Source organism: Panthera leo, chromosome D1 (assembly GCF_018350215.1).
Source record: "Panthera leo isolate Ple1 chromosome D1, P.leo_Ple1_pat1.1, whole genome shotgun sequence".
Lineage (NCBI taxonomy): Eukaryota > Metazoa > Chordata > Mammalia > Carnivora > Felidae > Panthera > Panthera leo.
In genome coordinates this window covers 69,716,899-69,732,021 of record NC_056688.1, presented here as the reverse complement: position 1 = coordinate 69,732,021, position 15,123 = coordinate 69,716,899, and the positions used below count along the sequence as shown (strand labels likewise).

Sequence of the window (15,123 nt, the reverse complement as noted above, 5' to 3'; positions counted from 1 at the left end):
GGATGCTACCAGCATTCTGGAAACAGGCAATAAAATGGAGGTGTCAGAATATCTCTGGAGATATAGCCAACCTAATTATATAATCAGTAAAGCTGTACAGAGTGTTCTAAGTAGCCTGAGTCATGGAGGAATTTGGCAGAAGCTGATGAATCTGATGAGATGGAGGTACATTTTTAGGTCACCTTTAAAGTTTAGTTATCTAGCCTCTAAAGGGAATTTACCACAGAATCTAATCTTAGTTTTAATTTTCCCTTTGTAGAATATTAGAACAGCTAAAGAGTATCTTCTGAATTTTAACACTATTTCCTACCTAATTAAAATTATAGATAGTAATCATATGGTCCTATAAAATTTGTGGCAGTACTTTTATTCAAGCAAAAGTTATAGCATCAGCTGTTGAAGCCATTTTATTTGGGAGACATTAAAAGTCATTTGAAAAATACAAATACTTTCTGTGTCCTTAGTGACTTTTTTTCTTCCTTTGGGACCTTGCTTTTGTGAGATAAATTACTAGTTTGGTAATGCTCTCATTAACATAGTGAGAGTCCTAAGTTTGTACTTTGTGTTCTCAGAATAGTACTAATACTTTTAGAATTTAGGACAGTTAAAATTGGTATTTTTATTAATCATTTACTAGCTTTCATTGCTTAGTTATTTGAGTTGGAAGACTATTCTGTTCTTGGGTTTCTGTATATTTACAATAATATCATAAAATTTCCCTTAATTTTGATTGGTCTGGGTCAGCATTAGCCATCAGTACATCTTTAAAAAAAATCTACAACAATTAATTTAGAAAACATTTTGATGTTTTAGGTTTTATTTCTGGGAAATAATATTTATGGTGTTCTGTGGAAATATTACTTGAAATCAAAAAGGAGAAATAGTGTGATTTAAAACAACTTTTCTACATCAGGATTTTTAGAAGCTATATGTGGATTTTGAATTTTTTAGAGGACAATTTGCATAGCTTTTTTAAACATCTTTCTTTCAGAACGAGAAAAAGACCACAGTTCCTCTCGTCCAAGCAGTCCTCGTCCTCAGAAGGCATCTCCAAATGGTTCTAGTAGCAGTGCCGGGAACAGCAGCAGAAACAGTAGTCAGTCAAGTTCAGATGGTAGCTGTAAGACATCTGGGGAGATGGTGTTTGTATATGAAAATGCAAAAGAAGGAGCTCGGAATGTAAGAACGTCGGAACGAGTAACACTGATAGTGGATAACACTAGATTTGTTGTAGACCCATCCATTTTTACTGCACAGCCAAATACAATGTTGGGCAGGTTTGTATTATTGCCGTTCTTTGTAGTATTATAAAGCACTTTCACATTATTTTATTTATTTATGTTTTATAGTAATTCTTTCTTGGAATGTAACATTGCTGTTGGTACAGATGAACTGAGCTTTGGAGGTTAAATAAAGTGTTCAAGTTAATACAACTAGAAAGTGGTAGAGCCAGATCTTAAACTTAAGTTTTTTTTTTTAGTTCATTTTTATTTTTTATTTATTTATTTATTTATTTTATTTTTTTATTTTTTTTTTTAATTTATTTTTGGGACAGAGAGAGACAGAGCATGAACGGGGGAGGGGCAGAGAGAGAGGGAGACACAGAATCGGAAACAGGCTCCAGGCTCCGAGCCATCAGCCCAGAGCCTGACGCGGGGCTCGAACTCACGGACCGCGAGATCGTGACCTGGCTGAAGTCGGACGCTTAACCGACTGCGCCACCCAGGCGCCCCAATTTTTTATTTATTTTGAGAGGGAGTGTGAGTGGGGAGGGGCAGAGAGAGAATCCCAAACAGGCAGAAGCGAAGCCCGACGCGGGGCTTGATCCCACAAATGATGAGATCATGACCTGAGCTGAAACCAAGAGTCAGATGCTTAACCGACTGAGCCACCCAGGCACCTCTTGAGCTTAGTTTTATTTCTAACCATCTTTGCTGTATCAGCAGGAAAAACAAATGCATATATTAGTTAATGAAGATAGGGTCCCAAACGATCTGCACAGCCGAAAACCTTAAAGTGTATGTGACAAGGTAAATTTAACAGAAATAATGTGCTTTCTTCACCTGGGGGCTCCCAAATTCAACCACCAAATATAGCAGGCATCAGCATTGTTTAAAGAAAAAAACCCACCAGGTTGGTTATCTGAAAAGTCAGCATAAATTGTCAGTTTGATGTAGATACTTAAAAAAAAGAAACATTATTAACAAGTAGTTAGTAGAATGAAGGAGAGGTACTAGCCACCCTCAAATCTTTGCTGGTTCAGAGTAAAGATTAACGTAGTTTGTAGTTGTGGGAACTGCAGTCTTAAGAATGATACAGTCAATATACACTTGATTTTTCAACGTGTCCTAAACTAGGATCAAATACCTTTTCGTTGTAAAATTAGTATCATTTTCTATTCACTCAAGTATAAAAAGAAAGAGGATATAAATGGAATAGAAGTTAACATGTAGAAAAAACTTGTTTTTTTTTTCTAGGTCGCATATGAGGAACCAACTATTTAGAATGTGTCTGTGTGTATGTGTATGTGTGATTTCTTAGTATCTCTGCGTATAGAATAAAAGCTAACGTATGACACTACATTTTCAAATAAATGCTCCTTTTAACATTGGCAATTAGATTTTATATCTCTCAGGAAAAAAATAATTATGGCTTTTATGTATTTTTAGCAGCACAAAGGGGTATTATTTTTTTTTTTTTAAACTTTTTTTTTTAATGTTTTATTTATTTTTGAGACAGGGAGAGACAGAGCATGAACAGGGGAGGGTCAGAGAGAGGGAGACACAGAATCTAAAACAGGCGCCAGGGGTGCCTGGGTGGCTCAGTCGGTTGGGTGGCCGACTTCGGCTCAGGTCATGATCTCGCGGTCCGTGAGTTCGAGCCCCGCGTCGGGCACTGTGCTGACAGCTCAGAGCCTGGAGCCTGTTTCAGATTCTGTGTCTCCCTCTCTCTGACCCTCCCCCGTTCATGCTCTGTCTCTCTCTGTCTTAAAAATAAATAAACATTAAAAAAAAAAAAATTTAAAACAGCCGCCAGGCTCTGAGCTGTCAGCACAGAGCCCGACGCGGGGCTCAAACTCACGGACCGTGAGATCATGACCTGAGCCGAAGTTGGCCGCTTAACCGACTGAGCCACCCAGGCACCCCACAAAGGGATATTATTGATGGGAGGTGTCAAGAGGATGACTTGACACTATTAATACTTTTTATTTTTACCTAAACTTTAAAGAAACACACTTAAAAAGTAGATATTTGAAATTTTGCTTCATTTGTTATGCTACATTTTTTAAAAAAAGAAAAAACAAAGCCCAACAACATATGTGTGTGTGTGCATATGTGTGTGTGTGTGTATCCAGATTGATCTGTGTTCTGCTTTTGTAAAAAAAATTCAAGTATTTAAGGGACACCTGGCTGGCTTAGGCTATAGAGCATGGGATCTCGGTGTTATAAGTTCAAGCCCCACATTGGGTGTAGAGATTACTTAAAAATTAAGTTTATTTTTATTTCAAGTCTTTGAGAAAATTACATGACATTTGATTCCTGAAAGACTGTTGTCTTTTTTTTTTTTTTTTTAGATCAGTGAAGTCATCTTTTCCAATGTCAGTTGAGTAATTAATGAAAATTAATATTCATGGGAACTATAAAAAGCAGTTGGCATTCTTTTGGAAACTTTGAAATGAAAAAGCTTTGTTTTTCATAGATTTCTGTGTTATAATAAAAGAGGAAACCATTTAAATTGGGAAATTGTTGAGTGGAATACTCAGCCATGTTTACTTTAGGAACAATGGTATCATGGAATTCTGAGGTTCAACTTCCTTTAATCACAATTTTTAAATTGGGAAAATTTCAAAGAACATATTCTGCAAGTTGCCTCTTGTCAAAATAGTTACTGTTAAAGGGCCAAGAGTATTACTTGAAAAAATAGAAATTGGTATTTTCTTATGTAAAAATTAATATTAAGAGCTTTTTACTCATTTGTTTAAACTTTTCATTCATCTCTTAACTTCTTCCTTCCTCTCTACCTGAGCATTTGATTGCTGTTTTTTTCAGTTCTAAGATGCAAGTGTAAGAATTCCGAGTGATATTTCTTAGATTTATAGTGAAAATTATGAAAAGTGAAACAGCCTCATCTTCCTTTTTCCTGTATGTGCTGCACTACAGCATTAACTTTGCAGTGAAGAAGGCAGCAGTCTTAAGGAGAAGGCATAGATAACATGGTTTCCTTTTTCTTTTTCTTTCTGGTAAGATTATTATAAAAATCATCTTTCCCCCTAGACTGATTGATTGATTGATGGATTTTTTTTTTCCCCCTGAGAAGCAGGAGCTGGAAACTTCTTTAGCTTCAGAATTTTATCATTTGATTTTGTTTGCTTATAGGGAATCTATACTCTTGTTCCCTCCCATCAGAAAGGAAGTACTTTTACTATTTCTTCATTTGTTACATTTGCCAGAATAAATTGCTGATAAGAATTTTTGAGGTAGGGGCACCTCTACCTCAATGGCTCAGTTGGTTAAGTGTCCGACTCTTTGTTTCAGCTCAAGTCATGATCTTACAGTTTGTGGGATCAAGCCCCGCATCAGGGCTCTGTGTTGACAGCATGGAGTCTGCTTGGGATTCTCTCTCTCTCTCTCTCTCTCTCTCTCTCTCTCTCTCTCTCTGCCCCTTCCCTGCTTGTGTGCATGCTTTCTCTTTCTCTGTCAAAAATAAAAATAAAGAATGTTTTGAACTAATCTGATAAATTTTAATTCCTTTTTACTTATGTACATGAAATAAATTTTCCCTCTGAAGGAAGTATCGTGTTTGTTACATTTCTCAATTATTTATCATCATAGGATGTTTGGATCTGGCAGAGAACATAATTTTACACGTCCCAATGAGAAGGGAGAGTATGAAGTGGCAGAGGGAATTGGCTCCACTGTGTTTCGAGCTATTCTGGTGAGTGCTTGTTTCTTACGTGTATTTGCTAAATCACATAACCTCTTTTTGGTAGGTACTTGGACTGGAAGCAGAGTTCGATTTGTATATCTGTATGCAGAATATTGTTTTAAAAAAATACCATTTCATTTATTTTTATTTTAGTACATAAAGGTAATACGACACAAATAAATGAATTTTATGACTTTTGCACAGATAGGACAGGGGATGATTTACCTCTTAGGTATAAATAGGCAGTTCTTTCAAGGGTTTAGTGATAATACTTCTGGAGTCATATTACTCCTCCCTTCCTAATTCTCTTAAATACAGTAAGTTGATCATTTTTTGCTACCTGAGAATGAATGAGACTATATGAATTTTAATATTTTATTGCACATAGCTGGCACTGTGGACAGTTATGAACATGTAAAAGTCATCTCCAAAATGTAGTTGTTAGCATCTTCATTTTAAACCTTATTTTGAGATTTTCACCTTTTATTTTGATGAATATTTGAATTAGTATTAGAGTCCCTTCTTATAATTTCAAATTAGTGATAAAGATTTGATTTATAGTGTGTGACAGTTTATGCCACAGTCTGAAAATACGGTTTCCTGAAATAATTTTAGGGAAAGTAGGCAGGGGGATCCTGAGGTACAAGATAGGAAAAGAAATTGATCTTGATTGGGTTGTTAGTACTTGGACAAGTACCAGAAGACATCTTGCTTCCACTGGTGTAGCAGCTTTATTAAGTGCGTTATTGTGGCTCAGAACCCCAAGGAAGCTTGATGGGGGGGGGGGGGAAGATCTTGATTTGGGGGATAAGTGCTTACAATTCCACTTGACCCTCCAAGTAGAGGTGACAAGAAGTTTGGGGGCTAACCCTTAACAACTTTTCAAGTAGATTTTAGAAATGAGGGCTAGTGATTGTTCATCATAAAATTGGACACACCAAAGAATAGTATTTGGAAGAATATCTAACTGTGCATTCTGTTTATATATTTTAATATTTGGATATGACTTTTAAGTTCTTTATTAACCATAAATTTTGCTCAATTTTCTAGGTAATATTGAAGGTAACTTAAAATCTGTCACTTAACTTTTTTTTTTTTTTCAGTTTATTTATTTTGGGAAAGAGGGAGAGGGGAGGGAGACAGAGAGAGAATCTGCACTGATAGTGCAGAGTCTGATGCAGAGCTTGAACTCACAAACCAAGAGATCATTACCTGAGCTGAAGTCAGATACTTAACCAACTGAGCCACCCAGGTGCCCCTTACCTTTCTTTTTTAAAAAAAGTTTAAAAATTTGATGATAGTTACATAGAAAAATAACTTGCAGAGGGGAAAATACATGTGAATTGGCATGATACAGTAGAGAGAAGAAATGCATCATTAATGGGGAGACCTGGGTTCTAATCTTTCCTCTGCTATTAAATAATCGTATGACTGGGTGAGTCAGTGAACCCAAGTTTTCATATTGGTAAAATGAAGAAGTGGTTAGATGAACTGAGGTCCCATCTAACTTTAAAATTCCACAGTTCAGAAATCTCAGAGATCCACTGTTTTTGAAAATGCTGCCAGCTTAATTTTAATAAAAAGGTTTTGGACACCTTGTGCTCTAGATGTTTTATGCATTCTTTACTTTTTTTGTAGGATTACTACAAAACAGGAATAATCCGTTGTCCTGATGGCATATCTATTCCTGAACTGAGAGAAGCATGCGACTATCTTTGTATTTCTTTTGAATATAGTACTATTAAATGTAGAGATCTCAGTAAGTATGATGTTTTTTGTGTAAGTGGTTTGCAGAGTTACAGTATTGGAATGAAAAGCCTGAAATAGTGCTGTTTACCTAGGCATCAAATATTTAATTGGATTATAAAGCATTCTAATACCATCAAGATGATTTGTGGAAGTCTACAGAGATCTTTACAAGATCTTGTGCAATTTTCCAAAACTTTTTAGAAATTTTATGTATATATTTATGTATGCATGTATTTATTATTTGATAGACTCTCCCAGATTTCCTCCTTGATCCCTGTCTCTGTCTTTTGTTGCAACTCTTTATCTTCCAGCTTGGGAACCCTGGCTTTGGTCAAGTACGGTATTTGGCTTCACTCTTCAGATCACATCAACCAAAAATTTAATTATATTTGTACTTTGCATGTGAAATAATATCTTAAGCCCCTGTGGAAGATAAAAATAATTCTCAAAAACAGTATTTGTCATTACATATCTTAAACTGGATACTTAACCCTCAGTTCATACAAAGGGCTAAGTCACTTTGAGAACATCAAACAGCCTCAGAGCAGTCTAGAACTTTGGAAATCCTAACTTTTTGATTGATATTTTCCCCTCACTACCTCCACAACATCCCTCCCTCTCATTGTTATGCCATGCCTGGGGTGGGGTGAGGAAGGGTGATAATACACAGAAAGGTTAAAATAGAATAGGAGAATTTTCAGATGTTGACTTGGATGTTAAATGGTTGAAGAAGTTCAGGAGAGGTTATTGTGGGCTAGAAGGATTGAGAAAGAGTTCAGAAGAAGCAGGTAGTAAAGAATAAATAGGAATAACTTAGAAAGAGTAGAGTAGGGAGGTGACTCTAATGTTGAAATTTTTGGAATAAAGATGCAAAAGATATATTTTGAAAACAACTAGTTGGAGCAGAGACTTTGTATCAGTACCAGAAGGAGATGGGAATAAATAAATGGACCACATTATGGAAAGTCTTTAAATCCAAACTCATGTTCTTATATTTTTATCCTATATACGGTGGAAAGCCATTTAAAAAGTTTCCTATGCATGGTTATAACCTTGTTAATCTCAGCCTTATGGTTATCTTTACCTGATTAACCTAAACTCAACACTAGCTTGGCATACCTTCTCAAAAGTTTAGTGTGTTAGAAACTGGGAATGGAAATATTATTTAGAAATTTAAGGCACCTACTGTATGCTTTAATATAGCTATTTTTTTTTTCATACTTAGTTAAGCTCTCATTGAAAATATGTGGCCTTATTAAGTTTTTCCCTAAGTACCACTTTATTATTGCCAAAAATTCTATAAAAAGTCTCCATAAAAATATCAGTAGGTTGAGACAAAGTGGCTGGTCCACGTCTGAGTCCATTTCTCTATAAATGATATTTAAAAGTTTAAAGTCAGATAGTTGGACAGGTAGAGCATACATGTGTAAACACAACCAAAGTTTGTTTTTTCACATCTTGAAAAATGTTTTTACTAAACCATGAGCATTATTATAATTACAGATTTTTTAGTTCACGTCCTGTGGTTTTTATTCATGGGAACATTTTTAGTTTCATTTCATATAATTAGATGTTGAATTTTGGTGACTGTCAGATAAAAAATTGATGTGGATTTGGTTTTGTAATCCTTTGGACATAGACCTTGTCATCACTGTTAAGTCTCATTTATTTGTTATGGAATTAAAGGTAAGAGTCTTTATGTAAAATACATGCCAAATGGTTTTTCTAGACTTTTGGCTTTTAAATAATTATTTGTAACTGTTTCTAGAGTATTTGTAATACACGTTTTTTAAAATGTAGAGATTCTCTTAGACTTTATTAAAACTATACAGAATTTGAAGAGACAAAATGGCCTTTTAAAAACATAAAAGGATAGTGTAGGTGTAGGCTTGAGTCGAAACTGCATTTTTTCCTGCTAAGATGTGTCTTAACTGTATACTGGAATGGCACTTTACACTAAGATGTCTGTCTCTCTTAACTTAAAACCATACAAGTACTAAATGTTTATTGAATAGAGAGTCCTGGGTTTTTTGGACAAATTATTTAAAACTTTGTTTCTTAGTTCCCTCATCTTTAAAATGGAGACAATAATATTACTTATTTCACAGGGTTGTTGTGAAGATGAAATGAATAGTGCTTGACACATAGTATTATAAAGGTTTCCTTTTAAAAAAGATAGCAAAATTAGGAAATAAAAGTAAATTTAAAAAATATTGTATCATATTGTACATGCTATTTTGTAGTATTTTTACATGGAAGTATATTGTGAATAATTATATTAGCAAATATGTTTTAATAACAACTTATTTAATGGCTTATCAGTCATTTTCTGCATTTTTATTGAACACATAGTTTATACCAAATATTAGGTATATGAAAGGCAACAAAAAAAAGACAGAGGCCCTGCTTTCATGATGCTTGTAGTATTGTGGGGAAGACAGACAAGTAAATTATATTATGGTGTTAGAGAAATAATTGAGTACTAAATGAGAATATAGGAGCCGTACCTAACTCAGGAGTGGAGGCTTAAGGAAACTTTCTGGAGGAAGGGGAAAAGAAAGTATGTTCCAGACAGAAGGAATTGTATGTTCAGATTAGTACAGGAAGGAACTGACTTCTTAATCTTCTGTCATAGAACTTACCATATAGTGAAGGAACTCTATGGCAAATAGTAGCTCCCCAACTATGCTGTAAATTTCTTCAGTGTCCATCGTCTCAGGCAAACACTGTAATCCACATAAGGGTTTGAAAACCACAGCTGAACTCAGGAATGAAAGCCCAGGGCTAAAAGAAATGAAAATATAGTATCCGTGGGTAAAAGTGGTATGGAAAATGAAATTTAAAGTTTGAATAAAGCACCAGTTCGGAGGGCCCAAGAAGAAAGACACTGTAGGTAGGACACAATGGGACTGCAACCAAAGGCTAAAAAACTAAAGTTATATCAAAGCTATTGAGAAAGGGAGATCAGAGGTAGAGCCTAGTTATGGAGTCATGGAAACAGAGAGACACCTAAATGACAAGAGTGACTGTGTTCTTTCTCTCTCTCTGTCTTGCTCTATTTTTTTTAGTTTGTAGCATTAAACCAGTTTGAACTTGAGGGTGGGGACTGTACCTTTCCAGCTTGTGTCCATAATGCCTAACACATGGTAAGGAAGGACTCAATAAACATTTGCCAAATAAGTAAATTATTTTATCCCTCATGCATTTTTTAGGACCCTATTCCAATTCTTGTCATCTTCTCTAGTACCATTAGTCTTTTCCTCTCTATGTAATCTTCAGCCTTAGACTCAAATCTGACCTATGTCTGTTGTAGATATTAAAAAACAATTATTTAAAATATTTTAAGTGAAGGGGCGCCTGGGTGGCTCAGTCATTTAAGCGTCCAACTTCGGCTCAGGTCACCATCTTGCAGCATCAGGCTCTGTGCTGACAGCTCAGAGCCTGGAGCCTGCTTCGGATTCTGTGTTCCCCCTTCTGTCTTTGCCCCTCCTCTGCTTGCACTCTGTCTCAAAAATAAACATTAAAAACAATCAAAAAATAAAATATTTTAAGTTTTTCATTGGAATTATTTGAAGTTAATGTTTTAGAAGATAACATATTTACTGTACCGTCTCCTCCAACTGCTATTTACTAAGTTTTATTTTTATTTCTTTAAAAAAATTTTTTTTTACATTTTACTTAATTTTGAGAGAGAGCAAGCTCACGCGTGAGTACAAGCGGGGGAGGGGCAGAGAGGGAAACACAGAATCCGAAGCAGGCTCCAGGCTGTGAGCTGTCAGCACAGAGCCTGACCCAGGCTCGAACCCACAAACCGCGAGATCATGACCTGAGCTGAAGTCAGACACTTAACTGACTGAGCCACCCAGGGGCCTCAAGTTTTATTTTTATTTCTGCTCTTTATTTTTTGATATTTTGTATTTTTGTTGTGTGTAAAATATGTTTAAATTTTCTAACTGCTAACATATGAGAAAACTACTGAATTTTGTACATTTGTATTTAGCCATCTAACAGGATTCTCTTTATTTCTAATAGTTTTTCAGTTGGTTCTTATATATTCTTGGTGGATAATTGACTCTGTTGTAAATAACACTTTATTTTTTTTTTTATTCTTGTTTAAATATGTATTTATTTTGAGAAAGAATGAGTGTCAGGGAGGGGTAGAGAGAGGTAGTGCAGAGCTCAATGTGGGGCTCAAGCTCACAAACCATGAGATCATGACCTGAGTCAAAATCAAGAGTTGGATGCTTAACCAACTGAGTCACCTAAGTACCCCTAAATAACACTCATTCTTTCTCCCTCCCTCCCTCCCTCCCTCTCTAGATAGATAGATATCTTATTTAATTGTCTAGAATATTTTGAACGTTGTTTCAAAATGTAGTGATAATTCTGGCTGGTATCCCTGTCTTTAAAGGCATTTCCTTTAGGTTTCACTGTTAAGTCACTCCTTTCTTCTAGACTCTTTCTTCCTTTGGCTCTTTGACATCCTTCTTTCAAGTCTTCTGTTTATTATTCTCTCACTTGCTCCCTGTTCCTATATCTCTTGAATGTAGTAATTCTCAAGCATTCTGTCTTAAGCTACCTTCTTTCTCACAGAATCTGTACATTTATTCTAAGTGATGCCATTCATCATTATGGCTTCAGACATTTCCTATGCAGTGTGGATTTCCAATTCTTTAATTCTTTTTTTAAAAAGTTTTTTTTTAACGTTTACTTGTTTTTGAGACAGAGACAGAGCATGAACAGGGGAGGGGCAGAGAGAGAGGTAGACACAGAATCTGAAACAGGCTTCAGGCTCTGAGCTGTCAGTACAGAGCCCGACGCGGGGCTCGAACTCACGGACCGTGAGATCATGACCTGAGCCGAAGTCGGACACTTAACCGATCGAGCCACCCAGGCGCCCCTCCAATTCTTTAATTCTTAAGAAGTATCAGCTATGCGTTTCTAGTTTACTGCTTAACTTATAATCCCCTCCCTTCTTAATCAAGCTTTCTAGGAGTTCCATGTATGTAGTATGAGTGAGAATAAATATGAATGAGTATAAATATAAATACGAAGTGATGGATAAGACATTGTCCCTGCCTTTATGGCATTTACAGTCTAGTGGGGAAGACAGGCATTCGACAAGTAATAAAAAGCTGTGAAAAATGCAGTGAAGAAATGAGATGCTATGAGAAGTGTGTGGTAAAGGGACTATGGCAGATCATCTCCTTGACATTAAAGCTAACACCTAAAGGGGTGGTGAAGAGGATAAGATGCTGACTGTTGCAGGCAGCAGAAAAGGTGTTTGCAGGGGCTGTCAGGTTGGAAGGAATATGACACACCTAACGAACTGAAAGAAGGGAAGTGTGGCGAGAGTGGAGGGATGGAGTGTGAGAGGTGAGAAATAAGGCCAGAGGAGTAGGGAGAAAACAAAATTTATTAACTGGACAACTATCTGATGACTGTTCATTCTGTACCATTCTCTTCTGAGTTCTGGGGATACAGCATGAACAAACCAGGCAAAACTTCCTGTCCTAATGGAACTTAATACTTTTTGGGGGAAGATACACAATAAACCAGGTAAACAAGTAACATATGGTATGTTAGTGATAGGTGCTGAGGAGGGGGAAGAAGTAAGGAAGGGACATAGAAAAGCCAGAGAAGCCTTACTTGGAAAGGAAAATCTAATTTCAGGCAGAGGTTAACAATGAGTGCAACCGTTGAGGCAGCTTGCCTGGCATATTTGAGAGCAGCAAAGAGTTGGAGTAAAGGAAGTTAGAGTGTTCGTAGTAGGAGATGAGGTTAGGTGGGGACCTAGGTCATGTAGGGCCTTTATCTTTTGGCTTTTATTCTGAGTGAGATGGGAAGCCATTGGAGGGTTTTGAACAGAGGAGTGATAGGATCTGTGAGGTTGCCGTGTTGTACCTTTTCACGGGGCACTGGTCACACAGAATTTCATGTAGAGTTGTGTGGTGCTGTAGTCCTGATCTGACTGTGGCTTAAAAGGATTACTCTTTGCTGGTGTGTTGGAAATGGACTGCAAGGAGAAATAAGGTAAAAGCAAAGAGATAATTAGGACGCTGTTGCCATAATTCAAGTAAGAGATAGTGGTGGCTTAAATCAGGGTGGAAGCAGTGGGAGGTGATCTAATTCTGGACATGTTAGATGGTAGAGTTGTGGGATTTGCTAGCTAACGGAATATGGGATGGGGAATAGAGAAGAGAACTTTTTTTTCTTTTTTTGAGAGAGAGACAGAGGATGTGAGCAGGGGAGGGGCAGGGAGAGAGTAGGGGGGAAAGGAGAGAGAGAGAATCCAAGCAGGCTCCATACTGCCAGCACAGAGCCTGATGTGGGGCTTGAATTCACGAACCATGAGATCATGACCGGAGTCAAAGTCAAGAGCCAGACGCTTAACCAACTGAGCCACCCAGGTGCCCCAGAAGAGAACTTTAACTTGAAATGTGGAGTTGCCATTAAGTGAGATGGGGGAGACGTCATAGGGAGCAGAAATTTAGAAGCTTGATTTGGGACATGTTAAATTTGAAACCCTTACTAGACATCCAAGTGGAAATGCTTAGTGGGGCATTGGGTATACATGTTTACAGTTCAGGAGAGAAATACGGGCTAGACTAAATTTATATGTATATATATATATATATATATATGATGTATATATACATATGTAAGACTTATGTGGGCTATATGTAGTGTTTAAAGAAAATATTTTTTTAAAGGACAGTACACATTGATGTGTGATCTCCTTTTTCATGTAACAGACCTTTATGGACCAAGTTGGGGATCTGGGACTTTTATTTTAAGGATAGTATAAGCCGTGACAGATTCAAGCTAGAGGAGATGCATAATTTGGCTGCTGAGGGGAAGATGAATTACACAGGGGCCGAAGCAAACGTTGGGGGAATGTGATTAGGTTTTATAGTAGTTTGGTGAGAGTTAAGGATGACTTGGACTTGGGGGTGGGCATTGGGGATGGAGTGTGTTCGGGTTAATTATTGTTCTGCAACAGACCATTCCAGACATAGCATAAAGTACAATCATTTTTATTCTGTGGGTCAAGAACTCAGACCAAGTAGAGGTGGCTTTTGTCTGCTTCACGATGTCTGAGTCCTCATCTTATGAATAATTGAAGGGCTGAGGTGACGTAGAAGGCTGCAGGCTTCTTCACTCACATGTCTGCTGCCTGCACTCGGATGACTCAAAGACTGAGTTCAGCTAGGACTGTCAAACAGGGTACCTACACGTGGCCTCTTCATGCATCTTGGACTTCTCCAAACCTGCACACTAGGTTAGGTTGGGAAGCATTTGGAAAGTGAGCATTCCCCAAGACCGAAGCAAAACCACAAGTCCTACACTGTCACCTCTGCAATGCTCCCCTGGTTAAAGCAAGTCAGTATAACCAGCCTACATTAAAGGGGAGGGTTAGACTCCACCTCCTGGGAAGAGATGTCAAGGTTCCCACTGCAAAAAAGCATGAGGCATAAGAGATGTTGCACTTATCTTTAGTTAGCGTATTCCAGAGAAGGAATTGACACCATTCAAGGTGTATTTAAGAGGTAGACTTGATAAGCCTTGGGGAATAATTGAGTTAGGATATGAAAGAGGAATCAGGGATTCACTTATTTATTCTACAAATATTTAAGTTCCTATTATATGCCCGGCACTCTTCTGAGATGATTCTGAGAAATGAATGGGATGATGTGGCCAGTTTAAGAAAACAGTGCAGGGAGAAGCAGATATGATTAAATTCGCTTTTGAATATATTGAGTTTGAGGTACTTGTGAGGTGGCATCCCAGTAAAGATTTTCAGAAGGCAGTTGAATATAATGCATCTAGAATATAGAAGATGAGAATTAGTAGAATAAATTTGGGAATCATCAGCATAAGGTAGGAGAAGAAAAGACAGTTGTCCTGAGAAACATCAGTATTTAATGAACAGCTAGAGGAGAAAGAGCTGGTAAAGATGATCGAAGAACATCCAGAGGAGAAAGAAAAACAGGGATAGTGGCTTCGGAGAGTCTTAGGAAAGAGAGTGTTTTAAGAAGAAGAGGGTGATGGTCCTCATAAGAGATTCAACTGAGAATTCAAATAAAAACATGATCTAAAGATGTTCATTATTTTTACCAATCTACAGGTCATTTGGAATCTATATTGAGAGCAGTTTTGAGGAGTACTGAGTGTAGAAGCCAGATTGGAATTGGTTCAGAAGTTAAAGGAAAATCAATATGTTGATATATCTAGGAGTTTGACGATAAAGGGAATTAAAAAGAAATGATAATGGGAAGTAGCGTTCCTATATATCTAGCAGTTTGGTGATAGAATTCAAAAAAAAAAAAAAAAATCATAATGGGAAGTAGCCTAGAGAGAGGAATGGCTAAATAATAACATTTTATTTAATCATTTGTTACATCATGATATGTTATTAATAACTATTACATAATTAGCAACATGGTT

General features: G+C 36.9%; 1 protein-coding gene across 14 annotated transcripts in view; it reads left to right on the top strand.

The window, feature by feature from the left end:
- The window catches only part of BTBD10 (BTB domain containing 10), an 89,424-nt gene that overhangs the window by 62,878 nt on the left and 11,423 nt on the right, over positions 1 to 15,123 (top strand). For all 14 annotated transcript variants that reach the window (XR_006194045.1, XM_042906871.1, XM_042906876.1 and 11 more), the window contains 3 exons: positions 992 to 1,277; positions 4,833 to 4,935; positions 6,565 to 6,685. Coding sequence is in view for 13 of the 14 variants with exons in the window: in XM_042906871.1 (XP_042762805.1) it covers positions 992 to 1,277; positions 4,833 to 4,935; positions 6,565 to 6,685 (510 nt within the window). In the remaining variant the exon portion in view is untranslated. The remainder of the gene's footprint in view (positions 1 to 991; positions 1,278 to 4,832; positions 4,936 to 6,564; positions 6,686 to 15,123) is intronic.